Source organism: Panthera tigris, chromosome D3 (assembly GCF_018350195.1).
Source record: "Panthera tigris isolate Pti1 chromosome D3, P.tigris_Pti1_mat1.1, whole genome shotgun sequence".
NCBI classification, from domain to species: Eukaryota; Metazoa; Chordata; class Mammalia; order Carnivora; family Felidae; genus Panthera; species Panthera tigris.
This window is the reverse complement of record NC_056671.1, coordinates 8,466,850-8,489,583: the sequence shown is the minus strand read 5'-3', so window position 1 is coordinate 8,489,583 and position 22,734 is coordinate 8,466,850. Positions and strand designations below refer to the sequence as shown.

The following is a 22,734-nucleotide window of genomic DNA, read 5'->3' as shown; positions in this document are numbered from 1 at the left end:
AACAAATTTTGGTATATTCTTGAAAGTCACTAGGTTTGTGGAGAAAAATCACACATGATTCTTTCAGAGACCCTAAAGAAGCATCCTCTAATGACAGAGCATGAAGGCAAGCAGGAGGGCAAGCCAAGAAAACCAACACATCAGAATGGGCCAGAGCCCCCTCTGAAGGGCGTCCAGGTCCTCCCTCGGGGCCATGCAGACTCTGCTTTCAAAGCCAAACTGGGCACCTACCTCAAGAACAACGTTAGTGCAGATTTTAACGTCCCCAGCCTCAACAAGAGCCTGGTTCAGTACATCTGTGTCCTCCAGTCGGGCTAGCGTTTTATTCAGAGACTCCATGAGGATGGACTGAACAGTGATAGGGATCTGCCAAGTAAAGGAGATGGCTCACTGAGGACACCGTCCAATAGAGATGAATCGGTTACAGTAACGAAAAACTGGAGACAAACTCCGCCGCCGACAGACTGCCAAGCAGGAAAAAGCATGCCACACAACAGTATGCATATTATAGTTCCACACTTGCAAAGATACATTTGCTTATATGTAGATATATTTACACAGAAAATACTAGAGAAGGATATTACCAAATCTTTCAAAGTGGTTATCTCCGAAAATCTATGTTCACACAAAAACTTGTACACAAATGTTCACAGCAGCATTCCTAACAGCCAAAAACTGAAAACAATGCAATGATCCATCAACTGATAAATGGAAAAATGTAGTATGGCCATACAAAAGAATATTATTCATCCATAAAATGGAATGAAGTGCTGATTCATTCCACAACATAGATGAATCTTGAAAACATGATGCTAAGTGAAAGAAGCCAGACACAAAAGGTCACATATTACATGATCCCATTTATCGGAAATGTCCAGAACAGGCAAATCCACAGTGACAGAAAGTAGATTAGTGGTTGCCTAGGGGCTGACGGAGAAGATTAGAGAAGAATGAGGAGTGCCTGCTAATGAGCACAGGGGTTCTTTCTGAGGTGATGAAAATGTTCTGGGTGGCTCGGTTGGTTGAACGTCTGACTTCAGCTCATGTCACGATCTCACATTTCGTGAGTTCAAGCTCCACTTCGGGCTTGCTGGAGCCTGCTTCGGATCCCGTCTCCTCTCTCTTTGCCCCTCCCCAACATGCGCGCGCACACCTGCTCGCTCTCTCTCGCTCTCAAAAATAAACATTTTAAATTAGTTAATTAAAAAATGTTCTGGAATTAGGTAGTGGTGATGGTTACACAACCTTGTGAATATACTAAAAACTGCACAAATCGCACACTTAAAAATGGTGAGTTTTATGGTATGTGAATTGTATCTCACATTCACATATATTCACCTCCAGAGCACAGCTCCTACCGATAAATGCCCTCATTCTGTACACATGAGCACATTCTGCACATTCCCAGAACAAAGCTCCCTATACCCCCACACCTTCCCTGAATATACCCTTGGCCCACTTCACACCCAACTTCTACACACACCCTTACACACACACACACACACACACACACACACACACACACACACAGAGTGGTGGGATCATGGTAAGAGAAAACAGAGACAGATAAATCTTTCAAGCAGAATCAGGAAGCTCTGCTTAACCCAATGCTATTAAAGGACATTTTTCATGGGGCACTTGGGTGGCTCAGTCGGTGGAGTGTCCAACGCTTGACTTTGGTTCAGGTCATGATCTCACCATGTGTTGGTTCAAACCCCGTGTCGGGCTCTGGACGCTGACAGCATGGAACCTGCTTGGGATTCTCTCTCTCCCTCTCTCTCTGCCCCTCCCCTGCTTGCGTGCTCCTCTCTCTCTCCCTCCCTCAAAATAAATAACATTGTTTTAAAAAATAAAGGACATTTTTCATTTATGGCCACAGCCAGCAGAACAACAAGCAGCAAGCAATCCTTTAAATGGCTCAACCCTCTAGGGAGTTGGGCCTCTTCATACCATGTGACAAATCTGATGTTTGCTTTAAATGTCAGTGCTCAGAAATCACTGTTTAGGAAGGAATCTAACTTGTATCTAGTTGTTTATATTGCTTTGAACTTTGCCCTCAATCATGTACCATGCTGTTTATAATTCAAAATTACTAGGTATTTAAGCTGTCATTTTATAGATAAATAAGTAGTTGTTACACATCTGCTCCCATGACCAAGAGGACCTGTAACTGTCCTTATAAGTCAAACCTCTAGGAACGTGACAGGGTTTGGAAGCAAAGACAAGCTGTCATGTGACAACAGTGGCAAAAGGGCACCACCAACCACCACAACACCCTCTGCATAACAAGCCCACCAATCCACGTAAGACCTACACAGGGAGTCCCTTGCTATGAGTTAACGAACTCCTCAGTTTACATCCTCAAAGGACAACCCTGGATCTCTTTATCTGAACCTACTGATCCCTGGTTCAGCACGAATCCTGGGTTCTAAGAAAGCGCACACCCCTCCACACCAGCCTGTGATGGAGCCATTCCGGTAATATACAGACGTAGTTGGCAAAAACCGAAGGGCCCAGGTTAGACAAGCTTTGGAAAGACTGGTCTGGCAACAGCCACTGGAATAGTCACAGAATGAAAATGGTGGGGCTACTCTGGTTTCCTGAATGTCCTATTCGGTCCTATCCCACCCCCAAGCTACCCTGTGGCCAAGAACTAAAGCGTACGTAACAGTGGAAATATAGTGCCGTAACTTAATCTCTCATTGATGGTTCAATAGATATTAACAACGATTCCAGGCAAGCCTAACAGGCTGCACTTAACGGGGAGCCTAGATCCGATTTTTATACTCCTGATCCTCTAACAAATCTTGGAAGTTGCTTTTTAAAAATCTTTATCAACAATCTCTGGTATTAGTTGATATATTTGTCCTTTAGAGCACAAGCTTTGGTATCACACAAATCTGAGTTCTAAGTCCCAGTGCCACTTCCTGACTGCATGGCCATAGGAGGCAGAGAAGGAATGTGTGTGAAGCTTGTAACTGGGGGCCTGGCACACAGTATAGCTTGTCCAGTGTTGTGGTTGAGAGTTAGGTCTTTGGAGATTCCTATCCCAGCTCTGCCACTTCCCCACTGGGCAGCCTTGAGCAAGCTAATTCAACTGCTCTGTAACTCACGTACCAGGGAGTGACAACAGGCCCCACTCCCAGGACTGCTGAGACTAACAGACTAATGGACTTCAGACGTGCATAGGAATGAGAACAGTGTTCAGCACGCAGCACGCCCCTTCCCATAACACCCGTCATCCTCACACTAGGTCTTCCCTGCTTGATTGAACCAATCCCCTAGGCACTGATTCAATTAACACGTAACCCACTGAGTACCCAGTACATACTAGGCACCAGCTTACTACTATGGATATGTCATGAACAAGATGGACAGGATCGCTGTCCCCACAGACCGTTCAAGTTTTGAATGGTAGAATCAAAGCACTTTGATTTGAGGTATTTGAAAGCTAGTCTATTGTATGGTTTTCAAACTGGGTTCCTGGGAGCCATAGGTTCCTCAGAAGGACTAAACAGGAGAGAGATGGGGAGGCCAGGCAGGTGGAGAGCTCTGGGCCCCACCCCTGCTCCAACCAGGGGCTTTGGATTCAATCCAACTTAACACAGTAGGGAGAGTTCTGCTTAAGATCACATTTGAAAAACTCTGAACAAGTTTGAAAACACCTTCACAGATGAGGAAATCCAGGCCTACACACAGAAGTGTGAAGTCCGAAGTCACATGACTATTTCCTTTCAAATGTCTACCTCAAACACATTTGTGTCTAGAGACTTGACAAAATCAATTACAGTAGGTATCACTGTCCCAAGTGCTCCCTGGGCACCAGACACTGTGCAGAGTACCTAAGTGCATTCTCCCACTCAAGCCTTACACCTTTTCTGGGGCACACACTTACCATCTGCTCAACAACTGGGGAGAGTGAGGCATATGTCATATGAGAAAATAATGGCGAAGTTGAATTTTGAACCAAGGTCAACCAATTCCATGAGCTTTGGTGGGAGACCATGACAAGGCCATCAACTTGGTCCTCCTTGGGGACTGTATTCACAGGCACAGGGTGCAGACACAAAAATAAGGGGTAGATCCATGTTCCTTTGCTCTAACATACCCACGAGAAGACCTTGGCCTCCCGACCACAGCCTGACAGAGCCTCTGGAGTGGGGTCGGACACAATCGACACCCATACCTCAACCCCTGAAGCTATACCAAGAGGGTTCAGCTCCTACACAAGTGTGGACATTCACAGGACCATTCACTGTTTCTACCTTCTACCCCAGACAGATGGACAGAAGGCATCCTGGTAGCTAACCAGCTCTCCTGACAGGAGACCAAGAAGATCTAAAGGGATGCCTGGAAAGCACAGAAGCCAATGGGTGTGAACCCATTGTCAATAACATAGCTAAACCATTTAAATATGAAAAAGTGCAAACTATGAAAACAGGGGTTTTGAAAATTTTGTATTTTTCAAAATTTTACAAATTTTCAAAATCTGTAATTACAAAAAGGTCCTCTACTAAGGAGTTTCCCTATTTCATTTCTGTTTGCCTTTTGGCAAATGTTTTTGTTATTGGCAGTAAGGTACCCTTCTAATCATAAGTGTATTCATTTCAAAGGGCTCAAAAATAAGACCATATATTATAATCTATCTTACTTTCCACCAAGAAATACTCTTACCTCTGCCTTTGTTCTTAAACCAGGCACCTAAACAAAAAGAAACAACAAATTTTGTTAAGTACGACGGAAAGACACATTTCTATTGCTTTTTCAGACCGCAGGTTAAAGGATATATTCAACTTATCACAGACTTCACAAAGAAGAAAACAGTTTCCTTAATCAAGACTTGCCACCTACATATTTTTATATCTATCTCCTAACCCAAAGGTAACTTTATGTCTTCCTTCCATATTCATTTCTTTTAGACTGGAAGCTTAATGGAACAGCCTGACAGAGCTGGTCTCTGGAAGCCTCCATGCTTCACTGTAATCTTTACGTACTTTCTACATGGTCACCAGTGACACAGTACTGTGGGGGAGATGTGGCTCCTATCCTCCTAGGTCACCCTCCTGCACCTGTCCTCACTGGAAGGCCACTGTCACCGGCCCAGGTGATTCCACAGCCTCCTAACTGCTCTTCCTGCCTTTAGCCCAAACTACTCAATGGCGAGCTCCTGCGTCCCCAACACAGCAGAGTACTCTTCCGAAGGCCTCGGCCTCCCTTCACTCTCCGTCCCCGTCTCCCCCAACCTCACTTTTCATCATAAGACACCCTACCAGGCCAAAGGGAACTCAGGGGTGGGGGCTGAGTAGACATGTTTGGGGAGGCCTGGGCTGAGAGCGCGGAGACTGCACGCTTGAGGGGCTACTTGAGCACCACCATGAGAGGTCAAATACCTGCAAGAATTCAAAGATCTACGTGGCTGACTTATGAGGAGAGGGGAAGAGGGAAAGGGATGGGAGAGGAAAAGCTTAAACTTGGTTCTGAAAACTGCAGCCCAGATGAATACTGATGTCATGGACCAGCCTCCTCCCTTCCCGTTCCCCCCAAAATAAGGAAATCAGGAGGTGAGGGTTCACAGCAATCATATGGTTTTTCATTATTGAAAATAACTTTTACCTCTCACAACCCTCCATGCCATCCACCAAGTGGGCCAGTGGCCTCTCTTATTGACTCCCTTCCGGCTTTGGTCACTGCAACCAGAAAGAAGGGGCCTCGGTAACACCGTGACCTCTTCCCCTTCTCCAGCAACCCTATCTCCTACCTGTCTCTTCCTGCTTATTTCATCAGTGAACCAGAACATGGATTTTCTATTCTTTTCCAGCCTGCTTCTCAGAGAGGTATCTTTTTGGTGCTGATGTGATTATTTCTGCCACACACATTAAGATGTTTTTATAATTTCTAAAGTTTTCAGTTCTTAAAGTCTTTTTTTATTCAGGAGACAGACATTATCGGTTACCATGAAAATGAGCGAGAGCCCCCCCCCCACAAAAAAAAAAAAAAACCCACAATGACTAAAAGCAAAATATGAGCTATGTAAAAATAAAAATTATTTTAAGTGATTATTTCAATATCTTTGGTAACAGTATACTGAAGAACCAGAGAAGACAAATTTAAACTTGAATTGTCAATCAGGTACTGAAATTTTTCTATACTTGTCATTATTTCAAAAGAGCGCAAAGAACATGAGGCGCCTGGGTGGCTCAGTTGGTTGGGCAGCCAACTTCAGCTCAGGTCATGATCGCACGGTTCGTGGGTTCGAGCCCCACATCGGGCTCTGTGCTGACACCTTGGAGCCTGGAGCCTGCTTCCGATTCTGTGTCTCCCCCTCTCTCTGCCCCTCCTCTGCTCACGCTCTGTGTCTGTCTCTCAATAATAAATACATGTTTAAAAAAATTTTATAAAAAAAAAAGAGTGCAAAGAACAGAAAACAAACCTGATGAATAAGTTTTGCTTCAAAATAATTCTTACCCTCAAAATTTTAGGGCTGCTGTAATAAGCCATGCCCAGGGCTTCAATTTCTTCACACTGTGCCAAATTTATCCTTCTGGTGCACTTAACAGCTTGGTTCACCAGAAATGCTAGAAATCATAACGTTCCCAAGGGGGGAAAAAGAGAGAGAGAGAGAGAAATTTTTCAACTGTCCAATGGTAACTAAAAACTTGTAATCTAAGTAAAATCGTAAAATAAGTTATAACACAGATATACAACATGCTTCACATAGGGTTTAAGAAATTGTGTTTTGAATAGGTTATACATTCACACAATTCAAAAGGCACAAAAGGATATTGAGAGTCTCTCTCCAACCCTTGTCCCCTTCCCCCCATCCCCGCCCCGGCCCAGCCACCACCAGAAACAACTGCTTGTCTCCAGAGACAATCAGCGTCAAGTTTGTTGTGTATCTTTCTGGAAATATTCTACGCAAATAAAAGCGTGGGTATATGTATTTTTAGTATTCCTTTCCCCTTTTAGAAACAAATATGTGCAATATATTCTGCCCTTCACTTTTTTTCACTGAACAATATATTCTGGAGTTCAGTCTAGCTCAGAATATGAAGAGATTTCTCCTTTTTTTTTAGGGATAATCAGTATTCTATCATAGATCTGCCCCAATTTATTCAACCAGTTCCACATTAATGGACGCTTAAGTTATCTCTGGCTTTGCCATCACCAACAATGCTGCGATCTACAATTTTGCATGTGGGCCAGACATTCTGTAGGACCAACTCCTAGAAGCAGAACAGTGGGTCAAAGGGCATATTCACCTGCAATTTTGACACATACTGCTAAATTGCTCTTCACAGAGGCTGTACCAATTTATGGTCCCACCAGGTATGTAAGATCAATGCCTGGAGATCAGGACTCTCCAGAGTCTTAAATTTCTTAAGCTTTGCCAATCCATTGGATGGAAATGGTATCTCAGTTTGGTTTTAATTTACACTGTTCCTGTTGTGAGCAAGATTGAGCATCTTTTCAACAGAATCCACTTCCATTCCTGTACGAAATGATGTTCCATTCGGCCACATGTGACCATACACTACTCAGCTAGCTTCTTCACTGTGATGCTGCCTGCTGCCTTAAGGATTGGAGAGCCATGTCTGCTGCCTCCCACTGCCAGGACGGTGACTCCACAGAGTCTATGATGCTCCTGAAAGGAGAAGCAGGATCCATGGGAAGCAGCTGCATGGGCTGCATCCCTGCTCTGCCACTGCCTGAGCGGGCCTGAGCAAGAAACTGAATGTTCCTCAGTTTCCTCATGGAAAAACACGTGGAAGCACTTAATACAATACCCAGCACAAAGTAAGTGTTTAATAAACATTAGCTATTGACAAACTTTAGCTCCAGTGAAGAAAGAACTTCCCCCAAGCTTGGCAGGGTTAAACAACGGTGGGCTGGTTTCGGGTAGTGAGTTCCCCATCACTACAAGTGCTCATGCAGTCACATGGTAGAAAAGATCTGGGCACTGGTTGGGAATCTAAACTGCATAACCTTTGAGACCTCTTTCAAAGATAGACTATTTCTAGTTATGAAGCCTGTTCCATTATGACTACTATAAATTTAAACTAAGACCAAACTCTGTTTATAGAGAGAAAGAAAAAATTGCCCACTGTCTTACCTGCAGGGTTATCATCAGTGCAGAGAGATGACGTAAGGGGAGAGGGAAATCTCAAGAATGAATCTGAAGTCTGCAGACGAACCCCATACTGTGAACAGACCAACCAGTAGCTATTATGGTGCTATTAAAAGCATTCATTCAACACTTACGAGACACCTACTATGTGCCAGACAGAGTTACAGGCATCAGGAACACAGTGATGAACAAAAAACAGATATGGTCCCTGCCCACACGGAGCTTACACCCATGTGCCCCATCCCTTTCTTTTAAGGATGTATGTCTCTGTGTGTGAACATTATTGTATTTGCAGGGTTTTTGTTTTGTTTTTTTATTACAGAATTCCTCCAGAGAGGTATAAAAGAAGTTGACATAGCATCTCCCAATGCAGACAGAAACTGGGTAGCCAGCAACGGAAGTGAGACAGGTAATTATTTTTTATTAGCAATAATTATTTAATAACAGATACGGTATACATCAAAGTCATAAAAATGATAGGCCTTCTTTCCCAAAACCAAACCATGTGAAACTTTTCCCCAATATTCAAATCAAAATTTGCAGCTATTGGGCATACAGCCAATTTTCTTGAATCTCGGTGCCAACAAGGATCTAGGGAAACAAGCCCTCTCCTTCACTGGACCTGGGAGTTTAAACTCCTATAATCTTTCTGGAGGGCAACCTGAGACAGAGGTTTTAAACTTCCATTCATTTCGCCCAAGTTAATCCAGTTATAGGAATGTATCCTAAGGATTTAATCAGACAAAGATATACGTATCTATCAGAATGTTCCTTATGGATTATTTATGATAGCAAAAACCGGAAACAAATGTCTATTAATAGTGGAATGGTTCAACAATAAATGATGATACATACACAGAGGGTATACTTTGTATCAGTAAACTGTAGCTCCGACAGTAGCTCTGATAAGTTACTTTCCTAGACTGAAGTTTCTTTTTCTCATCGGTTAATGGGGACAAGACGCATTATTTCAGGGTTGTGTGAAGTAATGTCTGGAAAGCTTTGCACAGTGCCTGGCATGTGGAAAATGATCAAGAAATGGTAATTTTTATATTGATATGGGAAGATGCGTAAGATTTATCACTGAATAAAAAAGGAAGCTTACATAACAATGTAGATAACTACAAATCCTACTTCCATACAATACTATACATGTATATTTTTATAGATGCACTTAAAAATCAGGAATATATGCTGATCTATTAACAGTGATTTCCAGTGTGCATTTTCATGGACACTATGGCCTTTCCATCATATGTACCTCGATGCTTTTACCTTTTAGAATTAGCACAGAATGTTTTTATATTTCTCTTTTAAGATGTTTCCAAAAAATCTGAAGTTTATTCAAAGTTAATGTATATTACATTGAAAAGTTTACTAATGGATAGCATATAAAATAGCACACATTTTTCTAAAATCTGTAAAACTAAATACAGCTTTGAGAAGTGGACCAGGCACACAACTAATCCACTCTGTGTCCCCAACAGCATGACTCACACACTCTGCTGCGTCTTTTGAGGTGGAGAAGCACAAAGATTTCTGCAGAGAAAAATGCAGGCTCACTAAAGAATCAAAAAACCTTACGTTAGAATTCAACTACTCAATTTTAATCTTTGTGATCTTTGATTTGTAGGCATGAACATGAAGTTTTCCCCTCTGTAATGTGAATTCTGTCTCAGGGAAACCAGTTTTGCTGAAAACATACTGAAAAATTAACTCACAAGGACAGGATATTTGCAACAAGATGAATGGACTTAATCAAGTTCTTGATTCACCTCATATTTTGCAGTATCTGGAGCATCTGACTGGATTGTGAAAGAAATCTCTGATTCTGAATTCAAGGAAAAACCATCAGATGTTTCCATCAATTTATCAAAATTATTTTCATCAGGCACTTCTGGATTAATAAATGATAACGCAGGTTTATCTGTTTTTAGAAAAAGTATTCTAAGTCAGCATACAATATAATATGAGCATTATATATAACACATAATATTTTGGAAACAGCTTTTAAGTAGCATTAAGGCTGATGTGAAGGGGGCCTGGGTGGCTCAGTCAGTTAAGTGTCCAACTTCGGCTCAAGTCGTGATCTTGCAGTTCGTGAGTTCAAGCCCCTTGTCAGGCTCTGTGCAGACAGCTCAGAGCCTGGAGCCTGGTTCAGACTCTGTATCTCCCTCGCTCTCTGCCCCTCCCCCGCTCGTGCTCGCTTGCTCGCTCTCAAAAATAAACATTAAATTTTTTTTTAAAGGCTGATATGAAAAAAAAAGTGTCTCTTTCCATATTTACTTTACCCAAAATTTCTCGAGTCTTATTAAATAAACAGGATCCCTAGGTTCAGCCTGTTCCTCTAACAGTGTGGAAGTAATGGTTTGTAAAGCCTGCAGGCGAAGCACAGCAAAAGCCAATAATAATCAATCTTTCTGCAGCCCACGGACTGGGGAGCCGGCTGCATCAACCTCAGAGGTACAGCTCTCTGCAGATGGTGACAGGGACAAAAGACTGTGTTTCTACCATCACGCAGCCACCTCCAACCAACGCCCAGGAGAACAATGTGCTGTGTATGGAATAGAGAGGAGGAAATGGGCTGGTATGCTCAGTTGCCTGGTCTTACGTCATAGGACCCAACAATAACTGACCAGTCATTACTTTAGATTACCAATCACAGAGCATTCGCCTGGTTTTCGACTGCAAGGGAACGAACTCAAAATATAAAGACGTTCTGAAAAGATGATGAAGTTTAAGCAATAAAACCATAAATATGTCTTTGATCTTGGATATCTTAATAACACTTTGCACTTATATGTACTTTTGGCTCTAGACCCCTATCTGAGCTCAATGCTCAGATAAAAATAAAGATCCTGTTTTCATGCAAATATTCTTAGTAAAAATAAAAGAGAAAAAAGGAAATTGAAACCAAAGCTGAACCTGATTTTCAACCATTAAAAAACCAGGAGAAAATAAAAAACTACATAAATATACACACAACCTAAATAAATCTAGATTCCTACGCATGCCTACATATTATAAACACCTGTGAAATAAAGTATGCAACTTCAAAAGACAACTACATAAGCACATAAGTTTTAATGAAAATATGCGTGCCCACAGGCCTATCAAGCTTTTGCAGTCGCCTGTGAAAAGGCCTCAGAAGATACACCTGAGCCAAACCATAAACTGAATGCTTTAAATCTAACTGAATGAGACATTTTTTCCATAAAAGAACTTTTTAAAGAAAAAATTTCCAGGGCTTCTCAAAGTATATCAGCATCAAATACTTACAGTTTGTAATATGAATGCAGAAAATAGATGGATTAATCTGGTCAACAAGTTTAAATATCCTTTGAGGTGGGTTTGCTGTAAAATTCAATGAATAGATGGCTGCTTTTTGACTACAAAACTGACTATCACCCCTGGAAATTAAAAAATAATAATACAAAATTTTAAGGCATATGCACACAATCTTAGCAAGATTATTTTAAAACTGTCAGATGCTTGTACCGTACTACGTTAACCACTACATGGAAGATATTTATGAAAGCGTGATGTTAGAACTGAATCCATTTTTATTTGGTTTATTCAGTGTTAAAATGTTCGGCATTTGAAACTTTTTCCTTTAACAGAGAAAATATTAAGACAAGTAGAATAACCTTTAAGGAAATCGTATCAAGTACAGAATATAGATCAGGGTATAATTTTGATGTCAATGAACCTTGTAAAACTCTGACACCATCAATTATAAAATTTTGCAGAACTTCAGATTGTTTACAAGTACCCAGAATGGATCCAAAATTCCTTGTCTTTAGAATAAAGCTGCCTTCAACAGACTGAAAATCAGAAACTGTGACGTCATCTGGAAGTTTGGGGGCTTAGAAGTTAGGATACAGTCAAGACTTGAACCAATCCCAGATTTGACAAAGTGTAATCATTTTGATACAGGTATGGTGTGAAGATAGCAAGGTAACAAAAATGGGATCATATTCTATGTGCTGCTTTTAAGACCTTTTCTCAGTATATACTGCCCAACATTTCTCATGTCATCAATATGTTTTTGCAATACTATATGAAATGGCTTCATGCTATACCAATTTATTTAAGTAAGCTACCCCAATCTTTTTTAGCCAATTCTCTACTGTTGGTCTAGGTTGTTTCTCGCTTTCCCCGATTACATATAACGCTTTAACATCACCCTTGCACATATTTATGAACGTCTCCAGCTATTTCCTCAGGCTGTGTTCCCTGAGGTAGAATTGCTGGGTCAAAAGGTAGGTGTATTGTTCAAGGCTTCTGAGACATACTGCCAGATTCCCTCCAGAAAGGGAAGACGCGTGCTCACCAGTACTGCAGTTAAGAGTGCCTATGTCCCTGTACTATTGCCAAGAATACACATTATTCAGTTTCTACACTTTGCCAATTTCACAGGCAAAAATCTGCTATCTCATTGTTTTAATTTGACTTTTCTCATTTACTAGTGAGTGTAAACATTTTTCCATATGGTTATTGCTCACTGGTATTTCTTCGGGAAGGTGCTTCTTCATACCTATTCAACATTTTTTATGAGGATATTTGTCTTCTCATTGGTTTGCAAGAATCCATTTTTTAAGAATCTCGAGTGTCATGTGTTGTAAATATTTTTTCCCTGTTTGCTACCTTTCAATTTTATGGTGTTTTTTGTCATAAAGAAGTTTTAATCTTTTTTTTTTTTAAGATTTTATTTTTGGGGCATGTGGGTGGCTCAGTCAGTTAAGCATTAGACTCTTGATCTCAGCTCAGGTCCTGATCTCAGGGTCATGAGTTCAAGCCTGGTGTTGGGCTCCATGCTGGGCATGAAGCCTTACTTAAAAAAAATTTTTTTTAACCCAAAAGTTTTATTTTTAAGTAATCTCTACACCCAACATGGCGCTTGAACTCACAACCTTGACATCAAGAGTCACATGCTCCGTGGACTGAGCCAGCCAGGTACCCCTTGATTTTTTAAATAAAATTATCAATCTTTTATGGTTTGCCTGTGGGCTTATGCTTAAAAGATATTCCTTAACCCAAGAACAACAAATTTCCCCTATATTTTTCATTTTTTCATTAATTTTTTTAACATTTTACTCTTTGATCTATTGGTAATTTACTGATATAACGCTATGATGCAGAAGTCTAACATTTTTACTTTTCAATAGTTACCATCTTACATCATTTACTGAGTGATCCAAACTTTACTCCATTGTTGTAAAATCATACTTACTATATATTACACAGGAAAAAAATACATAGTATTTTGTGGGTTTTTTAAAATCAGTACACAGAACAGATTTTTGGACTATTCTCATCCTGATCTACCTATCTGTCTTGAAGCAATATGCATTACTTTCATTACTATAATGTTACGACATGTTTGAAAGCTGATAGTTTGCTCTTCTTATTCAATAATGTCTTGGCTGTTCTCAGGTTTATTCTTCTAGATGAATTTTCAATCATGCTGATGTATTCTCCACCCCACCCCCATCTGACAATGGAATTACACTTCAAATTAAGGTGTTTGGTTTTTTTTAACTATTTTTATCTATTTATTTAATTATCTGAGAGACAGTGAGCAGGGGACAGGCAGAGAAAGAGGGAGAGACAGAATCCCAAGCACGCTGTGTGGTACCAGCACACAAACCATGAGATCATGACCTGAGCCGAAATCAGGAGCCGGATGCCCAAGTGAGCCACCCAGGCACCCCTACGAATTAAGTTTTTATAAGTTAAAGTGTTTACATAATGATTCTTCTCATCCCACTACAAAAATTATCTCTCCATGTATTCAAATGTTTTAGGTCTCACACCATATTTCAGTTTTCTTCACATAAATTCTAAGTACTTACGTTTTATGTGACATTTCTATGGGGTGTTATGAATAGGACCCATTTTCATTATATTTTTTGATGGTTATTGCTGAAGTATAAGGAAGCTATCAATTTTATAAGTGGCTGCTTTTCCAAAAGCTCTGTATAATTCTAATGGCATATTGGTCATTACTGTGGGCATAAAGAACCTATAAATAGTATTTATGAGAAAAGATCCAGCACTAAAAAATTTACGAGGCCTACTGCGTCTTAAAGGATGTACAGGAGTTAGAGAGTGCAAGAATGGCATTGGCCAAGGATGGGTAATGTACTGATGAGGTGTAGAAAATTCTTGAGTACCAAAGTTCGGATGCATGGAGGAGATAAGACGGGTTAGTAGGAAGTAGGATCTGAAAGAGTTTGGGGATAGATCTGAATCGGGATAGATCTGAATCCAGGCTAAGAAGTATGTAGGTAATGAGAGCTTCTGAAGGCTTTTTTATAGCAAGCGACAAAATGAGGTATGACCTTATACAGAGGGAGTAGGAATGGACAGACACAAGGGCTAGTGTAAAGAATTCAGTAGAACGGAACTCCTTACTCTTCCCCTTCCAGTCTGCCTGCTCTCAAATCCTGTGCAGTGGAGGGGTATCGGTTCTGCATATGTCTCTAGTCACCACCTTCAGCGTGGGGAGGAGGGCACCTGTTCATCCGTATCTCCAACAGTTTCTTACTTGGTTCCCTGCCACCAGGCTTAGCCCCTGTGACCCATCATCATCCGTGCTGCCGCAGAACTGCTTAAGGTGGGAATCTAATCCCCTCACCCCCGGCATCCTGCAGAGTTCAGGACAAAACCCAAACCCTCAGTGTGCACACAAGGCCCCTCAGGATCTGACCCCGGCCACTGCAGCATACTCCTCTCAGTCCTGCTCTCCAGCCACACTCAGCTACCTGCAGTTAAGGCAACAGGCCAAGCCATACCCCCTCACTCCCAGGACTCTGTCACGTGGCTCTCTCGGCCTGGAATGCCCTCCCCAATTCCATGCCGGCCAACTTCACATCCTTCAGGACCCAGCTCAGACTGTCTTTTCTAGAAAGACTTCCTTAGTCCAACTGCCCAGGTTAGATGCCACTCTTCTCAGTTGTCTCAGTGCCTGGGGCAGCACTGCCACCATTCCTCCGTCTCCCTTTGTCAGTGAGCTCTTGGAGGGCAGGGCCGCATGTAGCTCATCTTCTACACTGGTGCTCATGGAAGCACGAGGTGTGAAAGACAGCTAGATGGAGAAGGCAAAGAAGAGGCAGGAGTCAGGGTAGCCTGCAGGTTCTGACCTAGCTGTCTTCCTGAGAGGACAGTGGTAGAGAAGTCAAAAGAGAATACCAGAGGGCCGGTTAGGGGTGGAGGGGGGAAACTCACCCACAGAGTCAACTCACTTCTAATGAAGGCCAACTATGTGGCAGGAGCTAGACTAGGCACTAGTGACAGAAAGTATGTAAGAGGGATATTAATCTTGCTTTCATGAACCTCACATCTGGTGAGGAAAACAGACATTAACCTAATAACCTTAACAATAAATTTACAAATCATTAATTAGCTGCTGACAGTTAAGCATATGTAAACAAACCTTTTATGAATTAGAACCTACATAATGAAAATAATTAATTAGGATTATTAATTTTTATTTCATTATTTCTACACTTTGTATTTAGGAGAAAGTCGTAAGTAAAACTAACTCATGGGAATGCAAACTGGTGCAGCCACTCTGGAAAACAGTATGGAGGCTCCTCAAAAAATTAAAAATAGAACTACCCTATGACCCAGCAATTGCACTACTAGGTATTTATCCATGGGATACAGGTATGCTATTTCAAAGGGGCACATGCACCTCCATGTTTATAGCAGTGCTATCAACAATAGCCAAAGTGTGGCAAGAGCCCAAATATCCATTTATGGATGAATGGATAAAGAAGATGTGGGGGGCACCTGGGTGGCTCAGTCAGTTAAGCGTCCAACTTCAGCTCAGGTCATGATCTCACAGTTCATGAGTTCAAGCCCCACATGGGGCTCTGTGTTGACAGCTCAGAGCCCGGAGCCTGCTTCAGATTCTGTGTCTCCCTCTCTCTCTGCCCCCTCCCTGCTCATGCTATCTCTCTCTCTCTCTCTCTCTCTCTCTCTCTCTCTCTCAAAAATAAATACACTTTAAAAAAAGGTTTTTTAAACAAATAAAAAGATGTGGAGAATATACATATATCTCTCTCTCAAAAATAAACTTAAAAAAATTTTTTTAAACAAATAAAAAGATATGGAGAATATATATATATGTACGTACACACACACACACACACACACACACACACACACACACACTGGAGTATTACTCGGCAATCAAAAAGAATGAAGTCTTGCCATTTGCAACTACGTAGATGGAACTAGAGGGTATTATGTTAAGTGAAATTAGCCAGTCAGAGAAAGACAAGTATTATACGACTTCACTCATATGAGGAATTTAAGATACAAAACCGATGAACATAAGGGAAGGGAAGCAAAAATAACATAAAAACAAGGAGATACAAAAACATAAGATACTCTTAAATACAGAGAACTAACTGAGGGTTGTTGGAGGGTTTGTGGGTAGGGAGATGGGCTAAACGGGTGAGGGGCATTAGGGAGGACACTTGTTGGGATGAGCACTGGGTGTTATACGTAGGGGATGAATCACTTGAATCTACTCCTGAAATCATTACAGCACTATATGTTAACTAACTTGGATGTAAATTAAACAAATTTTTAAAAATGAATATTTATACATGTAACTTTTTAAATGTAAATAAATAAATAAGTAAAGGGGGCAGAAAACTAACTCAAAAAAAATTCTGAGGTCCTTTCCTGAGGGCACTATGGATTCAGCTCTAATGTCTATACCAGGAGTCCACAAACCACATCTAATTTTGTAAAACTTCATTGAAACACAGTCATGCCCATTCATTTACACATTGTCTATGGCTGCTTTTGCTCATCAATGGTAGAGTTGAGGAAGTTGCAACAGAGACCACTGGTCTATGAAGCTTTTTTTTTAAGTTTATTATTTATTTTGAGAAAAAGAGTACACACAGGAGGGGCAGAGAGAGAGGGAGGGAGGGAGGGAGGGTGGGGAGAGAGAGGAACAGAGAGAGAAGCCCAAGCATACTCCACATTATCTTGGTGTGGAGCCTGATGCGGGGCTCGAACTCATGAACCGTGAAATCATGACTTGAGCCGCAATCAAGAGTTGGTCGCTCAACCGCCTAAGCCACCCAGGCACCCCTGGCCTGTGAAGCTTAAAATATTTACTATGTGGCCTTCCACAGGAAAAGCTTGCTGACCCATATTCTAAATAGTCTATATCTAAAATTCAGTATTGACTAATAAAAAAAAAAGATTCTAAATAATCATCTCGAATTGGAGCTGAAATCTCTCTCAGGCTCCTGTTACTTACTAAGGCAGAAAAGCAGAATGGTTTCGAACAAAGATTTAACTATGATGTAGCCCAGATAACCAGAAAAGTAATCTGACTACAACATACCATTCTCCAAACACTTTTACAATATTGGGAGTAGATTCACTTTCTCATTGATCAATAAAATAGTTCTTCATGGAAAAACACATCCTACTTCCAAAAAGCATTCAATCTGTCAAGTATCAACTGCTACAATTTACTACAAATTCAGCTACAGAGATAGCTAAATTTAAGTTAGCTATCTCTGAATAATAAATTGGTCCCATCCTGAATAAATTAACCTCTTTTAAGTGCTATATTTTTCAAAGAGCTTTGAAATCTGAATTACGAGAAACAAACCATTCAGAAGAGATTATTTCTTAACCTGATAATCAACTGGGAATGTTATTTGCCATTATTCTCCTATACAATGTGAACTGTGAGAATCCCCAGATTTACACATCATAAAAGTATAAACAAAGCTTTCCTATCTAATTTTTTGTTACAAGTACTATATCCACAACAAAAGCTGTAAAATTAAACTGCACTTTTCACCCTACGCTATATACATGAGACTAATTCACCTATACAAAAACGTGCACATTATCTGTTTACAAATCAGAGTGAAATGTAATTCAGTCTCTGGAAACAAAGATTTCCTTATACTCTCAACCAAGTAGACCCTCTCTTCTCTTTGGCCTGCACTATCAGCTGGCTGGATGCAAATAAGGCATACTCCAAACATATTGGTTTGGACAGCATGGCTTCTGAATGATGCAAAATTCAGGAAACCGGGTATGGGTTTTTCAGCCTGGAAGACTTTTCACTTTCTGTCCTCAAATTTTATAATCTTGGTTCAATTCCATCAAAACTGCATGCATCACAAACTTACGTGACCCTTGGAACTGAACAGGCAGAAAAGACACTGAAATCCACGGGGCTGCAATCAGGATCACAACAGCAGTTGACGTCACACTGTGCTGGAGACAAGTCACAGACACACAGAGCAGCAACTACAGAAACAAAAGAGGTGGGATGCAGAACTTCACAATCAGCAGGGAGTGACTGCCCCCTGCCACTGCAAAGTACCAAAAGTCCATATCATACAAAAGGTCCATTTGATTTTTCCCTCTGCACTTCAGGTTGGGGGCGGAGAGGGAAATTTGTGAAGTGAAAATTAGTCAGTTTGAATACTCCTCAATCTGAAGTTTCCCCAAAATAGCTAATCATCTGACTCACTTGGAAAGTTCTGTTTGTGCTTTACCTACAAAGACTCTGATTTGGTAAGCTATGAAACCCAGACATTTGTGTTTTTCAAAACTATCCAGGTGATGCCGATAATTTAAGAACCAGCATGCTAAATCACTTGCCGGACCATAAGAACCTGGTGTAATAGTACAGATTCCCAAGCCCCTCCTCTGGAGACTCTGATTCAGAGGAAGAGCCCAATGAAGGCCACCAGGAATCAGGGTTCTCAATCTTATTTCTCTCCTCAGATGTCACCTTGCAGCTTTAAAACAGAGCCCACATTCAAACTATTAACCAAGAATCAAACTGGCTCAGGTGCTTTGTACCTGGGGTTCTGGAAATATCTTTGGTAATTTAGATAATAAAACATGGGGGGGGGGGGTAGAAAGGGTAGAAATCTCCCCAGTTCACAACATTTAATTTTTAATAATGACTATCTGGATTTTTAAATCTCTATTTTATTCTGTCAAACAGGGGAGAGATAACCCTTTTAAAGATGGCAGAGCATAAGAATGATAAACAGGGAATTCATGGTAGTAATTATTCCTGAGAAGAGGAGAATAAGATCATGCTTCAGTCTTACGTAAAATGTTTTGTTTCCTTTTTCAAAAAAAAAAAAACAAATCTCATGCAAAACAAACAAGGACCTTAAGCAAATGGTGGTAGAGAGTCAATTCAACATTCTGATTTGCATGAATGAACTATTTCACGACAAAAATCAGCTTTACAAAATACACCTCAAAAAAGGTACAACAGCATCCTCTGGAAGGAAGTGTAAGAGGAAGGTTTTGCCAATACACAATCCTTTCTTCATCTGAGACACAAAAGTTTTCCCCCTTAAGCAGCTTACATACTTCCCTCTAGCCAAGGACTCTCCTATGTGCTTAGAGAAATGAAAAGGCAACGTGTGCAAGCTAATGTAAAAAAAAAAAAAAAAAAAAAAAAGTGTTTAGGCTCCCTGCCTTATGCGCTTAAAATTACAATCTTGACTTGTTTTTCAGAACTCAAAACCCTTGTAAGTAACTACATGACCAGTAAGGACAAAGCAATAGTGTTTAAGAACGCCACTTAGGGAAGAAAAAAAAAAAAAAAAGGTCTCTATCCAGGATGTGAGTGCACTTAATCAGCCAACAAGTATCTGCTGAGCGCTCCCAAGGTCTAAGTAGCGCTCAGCTGCTCTTCTAGACCTCTTAACATCTACATGCCTGGCTCTAGAGCAAGATATTAATGAACAGAGCTCAGACCAAGAATGAAGTTATCACTTTTCTCTTCTACCTATAACCCATTCTGCACGTGGTGTCCAGTTCTCCACTCCATCAGCCCCTGCTCCAACTCAGGGCAGGGGTGGGACCTAATCAGGCAACTAATTCACCTACCCAGAAAATGGGGATAACCCACACCATTGGGAATTAAATGAGATACATTAAAATGAAAAGCTTAGCACAGGGCCTGCTGCTACACAGTAAGCAGTTAATAAATGCCAATTGTCATTTCTTATCATTACAGTCACAGATCTAGAGAGGGGTCCTTTAAAAAGATGAAATGCAAATGCATCCCCCATACTGGAAAAACAGCCCTGAACACATGCCCGAATAATGATGCTTCAAGAATAGATTTATTGTGGGGAGAAAGTACATAAACAGATGGAATACTTAGATGGATAAAGGACAACCCAGTCCCAACCTTAGAGAATTGTGGATATTGAATTCTGTTCCTGTATATCATTTATTTACCTCCCCTAATTCACCAAATCGACAGTTTCAATATAGAAGTTTGGTTAATATATACTGAAACAGAAAATGTAAAAATGTATTTCTCTGTACGTTTCCTTACACACAATGTATAAAGGAGGCCCTCTGGAAAAATGATGATTCAGGAACTGAAGTCCTAGAGTATATGGTGTCAGCCAATCACAACTTTTCAACTAATACTGAGCCTTACTCAAGATCTTTTTCTCTCACAAAGGAAAAAAAAAAATACTGCATGCCTATTGGGGTTACAGTCAGAGGACTTACAGTTTTGATGTTTTGGTCTGGTTTGTCTTTTGAGAAACTGCTCACTGCTAAGAACCCTCACCCAGAAAAAAGCATATTCACAAAATTTTGCACTCTGAGCATCTCAGGGTTACAGCCATCCCCTTAAGTCATCCATGTCTTATCACATTATACAAGATTCACTAATGTGTAACTCCAGCATTAGGTCCCTTTCTGAGAAATATGTTAATTATCCCTCAGGATGAATCCTAAGAGGTGGGCATCACCCCTCACCTCATCGCTTCCCACCTCCAACTCAACATGGGAGGAATCCTGGGTTTTCATAACTGAAGTCAACAGACAAGGGCCTAGTCACATTTAGTAAACTAGACATCTGGCGTCTCTTTTTGATAAATCAAAAGTTCAACGCATCCTACGCATTCAACTTCCATAACTGCCCAGAAACTTTGGATTTACATAATTTCACCTTTGGCTGCAAAGGTGTAACAATTCGTTCATTATTACCTCTAGCATAATGTTGTCCAGGACCACTGCAAGTAATTGCAAAGATTTTATACTGTCACACTTACGCTCTGTGAGCCTCAATTTTCTCATGTGTAGGAGAGGAATAATGAGGTCTATCTTCCCTTAAGGGCTGCTGAGAGACTCAAAGCCTATGAAATACTTAGAAATGCCTGCACACAGCTGCGTGTTCCATAAATGTTAACTATCATTATTACATCCTCACCCGGGCTAACCGCTCCAGGTTGGATCACTCTGGATCCCCAGGAACTGCCACTTGGTACCCACCGTCCGTGACCGGAGTGGGCCTGGGGCCAGAGAAGGGCCCGGGGGCCTTGGGGGTTCCGGGGGGCCTAGGAGACAAGGCGGGTCGGAGAGTCATCCAGGCTGCCTCCGTAGAGTTGAAGCCCTCCGTCGTCACAGGCGGGGTGGCAGCGGCCTGGGCGCTCACGGAGGCGCAGCAATCCAGGAGCACAAGAAGGAGCGGCCGAAGGCCGGGGGAACCCATAGCCCCGCGGAACCCCACGCGACCCGCAGCGGGGACCCCGCGCGTTGCCTGGCAACCGCGGCCTGGCGCGGGGCATTATGGGAATGGTCCCGCGAGGCCACACGAGACCGCGGTGGGCGGGGCCTGGGTAAGGCCGGCTACGAGGGGCGGGGACAGGGGCGGGACGAGGCGTGAAGACCTGGGGTGGCGTGAAGCTAGTGAAATTTCGCTAGTAGGGGTGAAGGGCTTGTAAATCCCCGCAGCAGTCTGCAAGCCAACTTCCAGGCTTGTTTAAAAAATGCGTGTTTCCAAGTACTTTCCCGGGATTCAGACTCAGTAAGTCTGGAGTAGCGTCCAGAAATATATATACATATATATTTTTTTTAATTACGTGATTTTTTATGGTATTTTTGTGCTATATTATATTGCTAGACTCTATTTTTTATTTTTTATTTTAGAGAGAGCATGAGCAGGGGAGAGGGAGGGGGAGAGAGAGAGAGACAGAGAAAGAGAAAACTTAAGCAGGCTGCGCACTCAGCGAGGAACCCCACGTGAGGCTCAATCCCATGATCCTGGGAAGGTGACCTGAGCCGAAACCAAGAGTCCAATCATTAATTGAGCCACCCAGTCACCTCCAGGAATCAATATTTTTAACAAATGTCCTGACGCAACCAGTGACAAGAGGGAAATTTGGGAACCTATCCCCTAAAGCTACTAAATATGTTTTTTTTAATTTCTAATGTCTATTATTTTGAAAGAGAGAGACTGAGCGGGGGAGGGGCAAAGAGAGAGGGAGACACAGAATCAGAAGCAGGTTCCAGCCTCTGAGCTGTTAGCACACAGCTGGACAAGGGGCTTGAACCCACGGGCGTATATGGTCATGACCTGAGCTGAAGTTGGTCGCTTAAACGACTAAGCTACACAGATGCCCCTAAAGCTATAAATACTAAAGGAACACAGAGAACACATCACAGCCCTTGAATTTTCTCCGTGTCATACACTGTTGACACTTGCTTTGCCTTTTTTGTTTTAGATGGCCAGATCTAAGGAGGTCGCCAGATAACTTCTACTCACCCTGTTGTAATAAGGG

General features: G+C 41.5%; 1 protein-coding gene across 4 annotated transcripts in view; it reads right to left on the bottom strand.

The window, feature by feature from the left end:
- Window positions 1-21,745, bottom strand: part of TCTN1 (tectonic family member 1) — a 28,433-nt gene extending 6,688 nt beyond the window's left edge. Inside the window, exons 1-8 of one of the 4 annotated variants that reach the window (XM_007079601.3) lie at window positions 21,446-21,744; window positions 18,307-18,427; window positions 11,405-11,535; window positions 9,901-10,052; window positions 8,111-8,198; window positions 6,466-6,575; window positions 4,675-4,701; window positions 232-366 (exon numbers count right to left, since the gene is read on the bottom strand). In XM_007079601.3, the coding sequence (XP_007079663.2) occupies window positions 232-366; window positions 4,675-4,701; window positions 6,466-6,575; window positions 8,111-8,198; window positions 9,901-10,052; window positions 11,405-11,535; window positions 18,307-18,427; window positions 21,446-21,665 (984 nt within the window). In that variant the 5' untranslated portion in view covers window positions 21,666-21,744. Of the gene's footprint in view, window positions 1-231; window positions 367-4,674; window positions 4,702-6,465; window positions 6,576-8,110; window positions 8,199-9,900; window positions 10,053-11,404; window positions 11,536-18,306; window positions 18,428-21,383 lie in introns of all 4 variants that reach the window. The other 3 variants (XM_042963078.1, XM_042963075.1, XM_042963077.1) reach the window with 3 other exon arrangements.
- Window positions 21,746-22,734: the final 989 nt, after the last annotated feature.